This window comes from Neospora caninum, chromosome VIIb, assembly GCF_000208865.1.
Source record: "Neospora caninum Liverpool complete genome, chromosome VIIb".
Lineage (NCBI taxonomy): Eukaryota > Apicomplexa > Conoidasida > Eucoccidiorida > Sarcocystidae > Neospora > Neospora caninum.
The window spans coordinates 3,127,902-3,139,912 of NC_018394.1; the positions used below are offsets into that span (position 1 = coordinate 3,127,902).

A 12,011-nucleotide genomic window follows, 5' to 3' on the forward strand; every position below is an offset into this window, starting at 1 on the left:
GAACGTTCTTGCTTTTGGAGGAATGTCTGTTTTTAACCTGTGGACTACAGCTGCCAACCCTGTCGGGTTGACTCCAGTTTATCTCGAGGCTTTCTTTTCTTCCCCTCCTCGATATGCACCATGGAAAAAGCCGGCTCTTCTGCGAGGCAATTGAAGCAAGCACGCGGTTCAGAGTGAGCTCAGCGCCGCTCCGCTTGTCGCCCAGGCATGTGTCGGATCCGCAGAGCGCCGGGAGAGGTCCGACGTGCGACTTTCTGACCGACTGCCTAATCCTTTCGAGGTCGCTCGTCTGGAGGCTCATGTTTCTGCGTCAGCGGAAGCGTTCATTGCTAGAGCTGCTGGACGCTTGACTCCGGTGCCGACGGAACCGCAGCACGACCGGGGTTTCGTTTTGACGCGTCTGCACACGGGCATCTTGGCACTTTACAAGGATGCAGTTTGAAACCGTGCTGCTTTGTCGATGGGTTCACACTGCTGATTTTACGGCTACGAAAAACGGTTGCGCGACCAGCGCCTCTTCGAGGTCGCAAGTACTGTGGAACTCGACAGGATGAGAAAATTTTCTGAATCACGCAAGCGCGTGAACGAAAGAAGAAATCCGGCGGAAAGAGTTAGAACAGGGTCCGTCTCGTCACTGCATGCCGCCACGCGGAGACGAACCGGGTAAAACAAAGCAATTCACAGTCTCTCCATTCAAAGTGACGTCGACAAACCGCGTAGAGGAAGGCACAAGACAAGCACCTCTTGACATCCGGGCAGACCTGGGAAGGACAAAAGCGACCCGAGATAAAAGGCGCTGCGCTTCCCATCAAAAAGGACTGTTTGTGCAGAACGGAGCACCGCTTGAAACACGGGAGGCACATAAGACTAAGAAGTACCGCCGACGCGAAAAAGCACGTGCAGGTGCGCCAAGATTTCAGGATGGGCCCGAGAGGAACACGGCTACTGAAAAAATACCCCTGTTCGGTGACTGAGCTCAGATTTGCAGCAGCCAGCAGAAAGATATCCCGCCGCTTTGGCCTGAGAGTGTAGGCGTTGCGAAAGTGACATCAGGTGAATGCTCCAGTCTAGTTTCCGCCGGAGGCCTCCAGGAAACATGCTCATCACTGGGTCGTCTGATGTACGTGGAGCTGCCTTTCCAGCAACGGCTACCTGCTTCTCGCGCCGGTCGGCTTGCGAGAAACTACGCGAGAACACCTAGGAAAACCCGACTTGTATGCACCGATCTGTTGGCTTGCCATCGCGCGCGAGTCCGTGGAAAAGACAGTGCACACAGCACATCCAAGCATACGCTTTCTTCGGTGTAATCCGGCGACTGCTCTGTCTTTAGGTTACAGCCCCGCCTTCATTTCCGCCCCGTGTGCTCAAGAGGCGTGTTTTCCCGCTACGGCGTAGGCTCCATGAGCTTCAACCAATCTGTCATTTGCTCTTTCGCAACGGCAAACACCGCCGCCGTGGCCTCGTCACTGGCATTTAAGCAGGGAATAACTCGCAATTCGCCTTCGCCGTTCTGAAGAAGGAATCCAGCGAGGCAAACGAAAAAAGCGGATCTCAGGGACGGATAGTGAATAAAGTGCCGACGGAACAAACACTGGCCAGAAAGCACAGAGGCACACAAACGATATTGAAAACGCTCCGTTTTCAACGGGATAAACGGCACTAGTCACCGACGAAGATGCGCGTGAAGCAATCCAGTCGACGTAGAGACGTCGTGGCATCTATCCAGGACTTGCCGCGCTCCCTTTTCTACGGCTGCACATCGCCAAGCGTCTTGGCTGTGTCTTCACAACAGGTCGGAGGCAAGTTGTCTCGCTCTGCGTTCAGGGCTCACAGCACACCCCTCGGGATGTCAGTGAACAGTGAACCAGAGCGAAGAAGGCGGAAACGAAGGGAAATCGGAGCCTCGAGCAGAACCGGAAAGCCGCCCGCAAAAGACCCCGGGGGGAAGTAATGCGCACGGGAAAACGACAGAGAAGCAGGGGAACGTGGGTAGGCGCGGCGAAGGAAAACAGCACGAGAGATCGCGACGTAGCATGCACCAGTGAAGAAGCAAGGACGCTCATGCCCGACAAAGCAGCGGCTACGGACAGAAAACACCGGAGACCTACGGTGAGCTGAAGAAACTTCCCGCGGTAAATCCCAGCCATCTCCTCAATCGTCTCCAAGCAATCTGTCGCGAAGCCGGGCATCACGACATCGACGAGACGGTAGCCAGCGCCTGCGAGCGCCTCGAGACGCTGTGCGCACGCGGAAATTTCCACAGAACGTTCGTGCTTCACAAAGGCGCTCGCGCGCGGCCGGAGGCAATGGAGGCCTTCGTATGTCCTTCACCTCCGGGTCACCGAGGCTGGAGACTCGTTTTCGTCTCACAAAGAGCGAGAGCCTCGGGATGTGACCGGAAGAACGGAGCACCAGACGCATGCACCCAAGCAGTCGCCAACAGAATACCTCCCGAGCGCGTGCTGTGTAGGGAATTCTATCTGCGCGTCCACCCGCAAACGCCCAGCTGTGAGGAACGTGGCAAGGCTCCGAGCGGTCTTGTCCGCCGCAGCGATCGGCTGGAAACCTCTCTGGCAGTTTGGCGAGTCGGCGAAACGAAACGGCCCATACGAACAAAGGCGCGCGCTCCACAGGTGGACACCCGCAAATGCACGACGCCAAACCCGGTGGGGAGAACGTGTGCAGCGACTGCGTTACCTGATCAATGTAGGGCTGCGTCCACTCGGCAGGCCCAAAGCGCGACTGGAAAGCCACCTCGACGTCCTCCGGCTGAGAGGGGAGAAAAGGCCAGAAACACGCAACGGATACCTGCGGAGGCCGAGCCGGCGAGGAAGCCGACGTCTTGCCGGCGTCGGTTCCTTTCCACATTTCCCCGATCGTTCACGCCTCGAGTTCACGGAGTTTGTCTTTCAAGCGCCTCGTATTTCAAGGTTCGCGCTGGGGGACGGAAGGCGAAGCAACATGTTCCCTCTTGTGCTTCCAGCATCCGTTTGCGAGATCTGAGACCTCGAAGCCCTCGCTGAACTGATCCTGGCCCGACCTGCGAGTCCCAGCGAGGAACTGCCCGCTATGTCGTTCTGACTCCACTGCATGCTCCTGCATTCTTTGGCCTTTCGTTTTCGCGTCCTTCCCGCCCATCCCTGCTTTCCCCAAAAACCTCCCCCGCTCGTTTCCCTGCCTCGCAGCAGGCAGCTTCTCCCTCTCTGCGAGGCTTTTCTCTGTTCCGCCTTTCTCCTTACTTGCATCTCCAACTGGTCCGCGACCAGCCGGGCTGTTTTCGCACAAAGACACTGGTAAATCTCTCCCGCTTGCCTTCCCGTACTGAGAGGAATGCCGTGGAAAGAAAATACCAGCTTTTCGCCCCTGCCTCGAACTGCAGGTTCGTTCGCGTGCTTGCGCTCGCTCTCTCCCCCCTCCTCTTCCCAGAAGCGACGGATCGTTGTCGCGAGAGCGCTGATGTAGGCGGGGTGATCCGCGTAGCCGCTGAGAATGCGCAAATCAGGCATCACGCTGAGTCACAAAAAGCAGCACAGGATACCAAGGATGAGATGCAGACGCAAGTGCAAGCCCTTACGTAGATCGATATGGACATGTCCTGAGATATATAAAGACACACACACACACACGTAGACACACACACACACGTAGACACACACGCAGACACATACGTTTAAATGCAGATTTCCGTACCTATCACTATCGGAATCACTGGCCACATAGCAACATTGCCGTTTGAGTTGCGTTCCTAGCGGCAAAGAACGAAAAAGTTGTGGACCTACCGCCACTTCATGATTTCCTCCATGGCGGCGTCGTAAACGGACGAGGTCGTCGCAGCTGCTGTTTGAGGATACAGCGGGAGAATCAGGAGTTTCCGGCAGCCTCCATCTCGAGCAGCCCGCAGGACAGAAGGAAGGGAAGGCTCGCCGTAGCGCATTCCCATCAGCACGCGGACGGCGGGTCGCAGGCGACGCGCGCCTTCCTTCAGCAAGTCGACGGTCGGAGTCTCGATCCCCGCTGGGTCACGAAGGCCCCTTCCGTTCGTGCCTCCATGTCTCGCCGCATGCATTTCTCGGAAGCGCGCACTCTTCATGGACGGCTCCGCGCTTTCCTTCTCCCTTTTAGATCGACCTTCACACCCGTTCGCGGGTCTGTCGCCGTCTCTCACAGCTCTATCGGTCGGCGCCTCCCAACCTCCCCGCTTGTCCCTTTCTCCGAGTTTTTCGTCCAGCAGTGCGTCGAATCGAGCCTGGACTTGACTTCGCAGAGCCTCAGAGATACGGACGAGAGGTGCGGGCGAGCCTGAGAAATCGCGTTTTCGTGTTTCGTGAAGAGCCACACGAGTCATCGTCGAGCTACGTCCACAGACACTCGCTTCTCTGAGATGCCGTGCGGTCTGGTCAGCCTCCGTGTCACCCTGGGACCGAATGGGCTGCGCGCTCCGGCGAGCCGAATCCGCCGCTGGAAGGTCCGGATGCACCAAATTCTTTCCTTTGGCGCACCGCGTGTCTCGCGCTTCCTCGACCAGAGAACCTTGTGAGATGTGGAGACGGTGCTCCTGCGCAGAGTGGACTGTCTCACGGCCTCTACGAACACTACCAAAGGCCAGGGACTGACACAGGGAAGGCGCACCGTGTGCCTGAGGGCGCGGAGCAGACTTAGAACAGGGATCGAAGTTCCAGATGGACTGGTACTTTTGGGCGGAGGCAACTGCAGAAGAAAAAGACACACACCATTGAAGGCACGTGTGAGAGAGGGAACGAAAGACGCCGAGAACATGGCGCCAGCAAACCATTCGACCAAACGCCAGTCGATGCAGTGTGGATGCTTAGAAAAATGGCTTCTCCATTCTACTCGGCCGGATACCTCCCATTTAGGAGCTGTACATGTCGCTGCTAACGTGAGGGTGACGGTCCTCCACCGAGCCTCTCTCCCGCTTAAGACACGCCCGGATTCCTGGTTCCCTGAACTTGGACTGAAATCCAATCCAACAACTCTAACCACTAGACACAAAAACTCTACAAATAGCTGTCATCATATATGCTCCTCTCCATACTCAGATACCCACAGACACCCTCGTAGAACTATATATATTTATATATATATATTTATATATATAAATATATATTTATATATATATATATTTAAATATGTTGTTGTTGGTGGCTATGAGTGGGCACGAGCGGCATCAACGGCCAGGCACCTACACAGCGCTTGGAGACTGAAAAGAGGTGAACAGGGAGAGACTAGCACGAGCGTGGCCTCACTGCACGCCTTGCCGGATCAGCTCAGCGCTTCAGGAGAGGCGGGTTCATAAGCGCGAGGGGCGACTTTGCTTCCTAGAAAGAATACAAAAACCACTCTGTTCTACCATGGTCCAGGGGAAACTGCCGATTTGTTTTCGCCTTCTCCACGCGTGTTCTGGCCACTTCGGCCTGTACGTACAGCTACGGAAGGGAAGAATGAAGGCGTGGCGTATGAAAAACCAGAGGACGCAGGGAACCTCGACAACACGAGGATCTCCCAGGAATTCTGCAGGGACAAACAACCGAGAGGGGACACGAGATAGGCCTCTAGAAATCGATCCAGAGAGACGGCGACAGGAAGACGAACGCCGTCCAGGCTGCAGCGACATCGCGGCCGGACCTGCCTTGAGCAAGAAAGAGATACGCGGCGAGAAGTATGGAAAACGGCGAAGAGCAGGAGGCTAGGGGAACAGAACGGTAGTTTGGAAGCACGGTTCCCTTTCAACAAAGCAGCCTGTCTACGGAAGCGGCAGGAGAAAGAATGGACGATCAAGCCATCAAGCGAGAAACGCGTCGGAGGACTCTCTCTTGCAGCAGGGAGCTGCATCCTATCGCAGATTTATCTCGGCTTTCGTTTCAAGAGAAGCAAGGCGCTTGTCGGTGCATGGGGCGACAAGATTTCTCCTCCGACACCGACCAAACGACCAGGGCACGAAACACTTCTAGGTTGTTGCCTTTTCCAGCAAAGGGCGTCTGAAACCGACTCTCCTTCATCGTTCTTGTTGCCCGCCAGCAATGTCGGTGCGCGTCTCGGCTTACGATTCAGGTATTTCCAGAGCTCTCTGTACGTTGGTGCAGACGGACTGCCGAGGTTAACTAGGACGACGCAGACGGCGCCTCCATCCGCCGTTCCCAGTTTGACTGACTCTTCTTCTCCCATCTCTTTCTCCTCGCCCTTTTGCCGCAGCCACGCCGGGACGACCGGCCGGGCTGTTTGCCCGTCTTCACCTCGAAGGTAGGAACTCCTTCTGTGGTAGAGGCACTGAAGCTTGCGAGCCTCTGGAGACAAATAGTCTGCTTCCTTTCGCCACAGAGCGTCTTCCTCTGTCCGCGCTTCGCGTCCCGCCCTTCCCAAGTCTCCGTCCCGTTCCCTTCCGCTCATTCCTGCCTCTCTACTTCCGGGATACCCCTCCAGGAAACCGTCGCTCCGACATGTTTCCCCCACCTCTGCTCTCTGCTGCCCTGCGCCTTGTGTCGAAAATGCTCTTCCCTTGCCTGCCTCGCGTTCCAGTTCGGAGTTCTGAGGCCCTACGGGCGATCCGCTGTCGTGGAAAAACCTTCTGCCCGTGGGAGAGAACAGCCAAAAGTACGGAGGAGACGTGCCGCGAGGCACCGAGGCTCCGCCCCCCAGCAGGCGCGACGCATCAGACACTGGCTGTACAGTCCATTCGCGTCCTTGAGGCGGCTCAGGATCACACGCGAAACTCTCTTCCGGAAAGCCTTTTCTTTTTCCTGTGTGTCGCGTCTCGAGTGCTTGTCGCTTAGCGACGGACAGGGGCGTAAACCGCCGCAAGGCCCGCCTAGGATTCTCTGCCTCGTTGCTCACATGTCGCCAGCCGTCCCTTTCCCTCGTTCTCGGTTGCAGATTCTCGAGAAATCTGCCTTTCTCTCCAGCTTTCCCGTTTTGCGGACCGACGGGCGAGGCGCCGTCTCCCAGGGCCACCCCGGCGGCAACCGCGGGATTTCTGCGCTCGGGAACCGGAAGCCTGTTTGCGCCAAAAGACGAATGGAGACACGCAAGACGGCGAGACAGGATGCGGCTTCGAAAACGGTCTCGGCCCAAACGAAGTTCGGCGTGTGTGCTTGTGCCTGCCGCTGTGTCCACGGCCGCGCGGAGCCGCGTGAGCCAGTCGTGGCGCATGGCGGTCTTTGGCGGACTTGGTGAGGGGAGGCGGGTGCCTTCGAGACGCACGATGAAGCTCCGGCTCAAAAACAGACGGCAACGCGCTGACGGGAACCAACTTGAGTCGCCATTTGGAACAGGACTTCCGCCGGGAGAAACGGTTCACAGTGAGCAGTTGGCTTTTCCAGAAAAATGCAAAAATGCCGGCAGCTCTTCCACAGAATGCACGAAGGAAATGCTTCTAGGAACGTGTACATACACCTGAACGAAGGCGGCATTCACTGCGGATCTCGCTTCGACACCCGAGCGATCACCATGGCGACCGCGGGAAAACGCAGAGCGAAACACAAGTCATTGTTCGCAAAGATCCAGGTTCCTCGACTCCTCTAGTAGAAGGAGGGGAAGACAGCCTGAATAGAGTGCTGCGTTTCTGCACAGCTCAAGAAAGGGCTGACTCCCTGTGCGAGAGTCTCGTGGAAACTTGGAGGAATCGTCGGTGACCCTCGGGGAGGCTGGATGCACTACCGCTCTGTCTCGACGTGGAGTACGCGCAAGAGAGTCGTTCTTTGAGAAAACAGAGAAACAATGCAACCAGATACAGAGATTTTGACGGTAGGATCAAACCGATACAGAGGCGGTCGGGACATCTGGGCTCTCTGCCGTCTTCTGCTGTGCCCCGTCTGGCCGGCAGCCGATTTATTGCTCTGATCATACGCACGCGTTTTGTCGGGAATGTGGCATCGAAGCAGAAACTGCCGAACGTGTTGTTTGCTCCGCCTTCTTTTGAAAAGCTCCAGCGAAAAAAACGAGACTTTCCCAGAAACTCGGCTCTTTCTGGAGAACTGACCCGTCCACATTTTCGCATGTATCCAACCGCCAGCGGTGTTTCAGCGTGCATGCGACGCCGCAGCGTCGAGTTTTCCAGCGCAGGCTGAATTTCCGACCAAAGCGCCTCAGTCCGTCTGCGAGATGTGTCTCTCTGGTTCCTTTGACCTCAAAGGAAACGCCCTGCTGCAGATTTTTTTTGGTCCAGGCCTCGTCTTCCAAAAGACACTCCGCGCGCAGGCATCTCCGTGTGTGTCAACGCGAGACAAGACGGCGAGAACGCTTCCCTTGAAGGTGTGCTGTCTCCTGGCGTTCGCGTTCCGTCCTCTTCCCTTGTTTCCAGAGAAAGTCTCAGTTTCATTCTGTGCAACTTCTCTTTGCGAAACACAGACGCGAAACAGGTGTGCATCGCACGTACAGAGGATACGGCAGTTTTCAAAAATGAGTCGGGCGGCAAGTGAGTGCTGACTCGTGGTCCAGCACGCGGTGACTCAGATTTCCTGTTTTTTCTGGCCTTTCAGACGCCTCTTTCGCAAGGCTGCACAGACCGCCTGCACACCTCGTAGACGTTCCGTTTCATGTCTCGCGTTTCCTTCAAATAAAATCGCTTCGCCGCCTCTCAAATCTGCTGTCTTTGTTCCTCGCCAGCCCTGAGGACTGCGTCATGCCGGATATCCCCTGTTTATTCTGAGAGCGGAGGAGTAAATCGACTGAACGCCACGGTTTCGAAGGCCCGCGACCCTCGCAGGAGAGAGATCCGGAGGCCGCGGTGCTGTGAGTCTCTTTGATAGTCATTTCAGAACGCGCAAAATGCCTGTCCCGTCCCCGTCTCTAGTCCTTCGCAGGAAAAAAGGAGGCAAAGAAGAAACGCAACCAACACCGTAGAATGCGCACGTCACAAGGACAGAAGAACGAGGGCTTTTCTGGGACGCCAGAGTGGCAGTTGCACAACAGCTGTGTGGCGCGGCCCCGCCCAAACGAAGGCTCCCCACAGGTGCCTTCCTCTGCCTGCCTCTCTCAAAAACGCCTCATTTCTCGTCTTACCCGCTGTGTGCCCCATCGTCTCTGGTTTCTTGCACCCGTCCCCGCTTTTCTCGTCCTGCCCTAGTTTTCTTTTTCTTCCCTTGTTCTCTCTCTTGGGTTTTCCCAGATCTCTTCCTCACGCAGTTCCGCTTCTTCTGTCTGCTGTTCTCCCTCTCGTCTTCCTCTCGTCTCCATCGTCGCCTGCCTTGCTCGCTTCCATTCTCTGGCCGTGTTCGGCGTTTTGGCTGTCCCTTCCGCTTCAGCCTTGCACAATGGCGCTCTTCAAACGCCTCTTCCCATCTCCACCTTCACGCACCTGTCGCTGCCGGCTACCGGTCCAGATCTCCGTTCGTCTGGCCCGGCCAGTTTCTCTCGTCTTTCTCCTTCTCTTCTGTCCTGCGACTCTCTTCTCCCGCACTGGCGACGGCACTGGCCCGAGTCTCTTCTCTCCTGTGCAGGGTGTGCAAATTCCTTCCCGAGGCTTCGAGGCCGGGCTGCCGACACCCTTTGCCTCTTCTTCGTCTTCTTCTCCTTTCACAGACAGGTCTTCTCTGTTTGAGCTGCGTGAGTCTCCTAACTCTTTCTCCGCTTCTCGCTCTGCTTGCCCGGCTCGCCTTTCAGCGGCAAGCGTTTCCCAAAGCGCGTCGCACAACCGTCTTCAAACCGCACACGGCAAACGGCGAGTGAACCTCGCCTCCGCCGTCGGGTCCGAAGGCACGGTTTCGCCGTCTCAACTTTTTCGGCCCGCCTGGAGACAGGCGAAAACCCCAGCCTTTCTGACGCATGCGACGCGCAAAAGTATCTGCGCGGAAAGCGTCACGGGCGTGGCCATATGCCAGTCCCCTTTACGCTCTAAACCAATTAGAAAGTTAGGACCGGCAGCGATTTCTTCTGCGCCCTCTCCTCGCTTCCGTCGATCGTCTTCTTTTCTCGCCTTGTCCTCTTTTCTCGCCTCGTCTTCGCCGTCAGCCTCATCTTCGCCGTCAGCCTCGTCTTCTCCGTTAGACTCGTCTTCACGCTCCCTCTCGCTTGCCCCTTCCTTTTTGCCGGCCGTGCCTCCTGCGTCCTCGCCGACTGCGTCTACTCGCGCCTCACTGCCTTCGCTTTCTCCGCGTGCATCGCTTTCCTTGCCTGCATCGCTTTCTTCGCCTCCATCGCATGCATCTGCGGAAGTTACGTCTCTCCCTCTGCCCCTTGCTCAAGCCCCGCATCCGCTGATTCTTTTGTGCGGCCCGCCGTGCAGCGGCAAAGGCAGTCTCGCGAGTCTGCTTTGCCGCCGCCTTTCGCTCTCGCATGTGAGCACCGGCGATCTTCTCCGTCAGTTTCTTCGAGGGGCCGGGGCCCCGGAGGGTGCAGAGAAAAGGGAGGACGAACTGGGCTCGAAAAAACCCGGAGAGGACCCAGGCAGAGACGCCGATCACGCACATACACATGGCAACGCAGCCGACGCCACGCAGGCGCTCCAAAGCGGCAAACTCGTGTCGGACACTTTGATTCTTCAACTGCTGCACAGGGAGATGGAGCGACTCAGCGCCGAACAAGGGGCGCAGAGAGGGGAGACAACGACAGGAGAGAACATCCAAGAGAGCGAACAGCGCAAGCTGCGCGGAGTCGTTCTCGAAGGCTTCCCGAGGACGGCGGAGCAAGTCGACATGCTGTATGCGATCAACTGCAAACCAGGTAAACGTGTGCGAAGGACAGGACAGACAGAGGCAAAGGGGGGCGGGAAGGAAAGGCCAAACGAACGCGGAGAGCAGCCAAAGAAGATGCAGCGTTTGCCGGTTTGACGGCAGCCTTACGGCCTCTTGAGTGGTAGACAAACTCTCCGTCGTATTGCTCCCATTTGTGGTTGACGTTTTCTGGCTGTTCGTTTCCCGTTTCACCTGTTTCTGCCTCTGCCTCCCGAATCGTGCTCTTCATGGTGACACTGCCCGTCACACTCTTTGCAGTCCTCCGGTGGTCCGTTGATCTCCTGTGACTTCGTCGCAATACGTGGTTTCGTCGGGCCAAGCGAACGGGAGCAACCCCGTGTTCCGTGTAGTCTGTTTCCGAAACAACTCCGGTTGTGGAACCCCAGACCGTCGCAACTGCGAACGACAGGATTCTTCGGCGTTGACGAGTTTCGAACATCCTAACGCGCTCCTAGATCACGAGCCCTGTGTCTCCAGCGGCCACGGCTCCAAGGGGGGACAGGCGCGCACGAGCGCATGCTGTCTCCGGGGTTTTAGAAGAAAACGTGCCCAGCAGCTGTTCGCGTTCTGTTTCTTTCCCTCTCCTTTCTTCCTGCTTCCGCGTTGGTTTCTCATGCCCAAAGTCCCGTGGCGCGCCTCTGTCCCAGACCGCAGCTCTTCCCTCCGGCGTGGGCGCCGCTCACGCGTCGCCCGTCTCCCTTCTTTCCTCTCTGCAGATGCGATTGTTTGCCTCGACGTGGACGACGCCGTGCTATTCGAGCGCTTGGGAGGGCGCCTGATCGACCCTGAAACCGCTCAGGTGTACGGGGCTGCGAACCCGCCGCCTGAGGCGATTCGCCACCGTTTGGTGCGCCGCGCCGACGACACGCAAGCCGTCTTGGCGATGCGGATTGAAGTGTATCGCCAGAGCTGGCGAGAGATCTCGCGCAGACTCCGTCGGCACGCCCAGTGGGGAGTGCTGGAGCCGAGCGAGCGCGCCCCGTTCCGCGGTGGACAGGCAGGCGGACACCTGCTCACCCGCGCACTGGACGCGGAGGAGCGGCGAAACGCCGGTCGCGAGGCGGGGCCGCCTGCCTGCCAGGAGCTTTCGACGCAGGAGGAAGAGGCGAACGAGGCGCTTCCCGAAGCCTTTGCAGCGGTCGATGCAGGCAGAGACATCGAGGAAGTGTACGCGGATGTCGTGGAATTTCTGCGGAAGAAGTTCGGCGCGAAAGTCGTCGAAAAGGCAGAGTGAAGGCTGGAGGTGGAGGCGGGAGAAACCCCGCGTTCTCAGGACAGAGAGGAGAAACGGGATGAACAGGCGGCCGTGCAAGCGTCGGCGGGCGG

General features: G+C 57.4%; 2 protein-coding genes across 2 annotated transcripts; one reads left to right on the forward strand and one right to left on the reverse strand.

Moving 5' to 3' along the window:
• Window positions 1–1,384: 1,384 nt before the first annotated feature.
• NCLIV_027860 (Ferrochelatase, related) lies at window positions 1,385–7,164 on the reverse strand (the record flags this gene model as incomplete). The annotated part of the gene is made up of 7 exons (XM_003882980.1): window positions 1,385–1,510; window positions 2,109–2,237; window positions 2,698–2,769; window positions 3,240–3,510; window positions 3,780–4,707; window positions 5,443–5,529; window positions 6,063–7,164. The coding sequence occupies 7 exons, from the start codon at window positions 7,162–7,164 to the stop codon at window positions 1,385–1,387; spliced, it is 2,715 nt and encodes a 904-aa protein (XP_003883029.1).
• Window positions 7,165–9,266: 2,102 nt separating this feature from the next.
• On the forward strand, window positions 9,267–11,919 carry NCLIV_027870 (putative adenylate kinase; the record flags this gene model as incomplete). Its single annotated transcript, XM_003882981.1, has 3 exons — window positions 9,267–9,558; window positions 10,198–10,674; window positions 11,402–11,919. 3 exons carry the CDS (start codon window positions 9,267–9,269, stop codon window positions 11,917–11,919), a joined length of 1,287 nt encoding a protein of 428 aa, XP_003883030.1.
• Window positions 11,920–12,011: the final 92 nt, after the last annotated feature.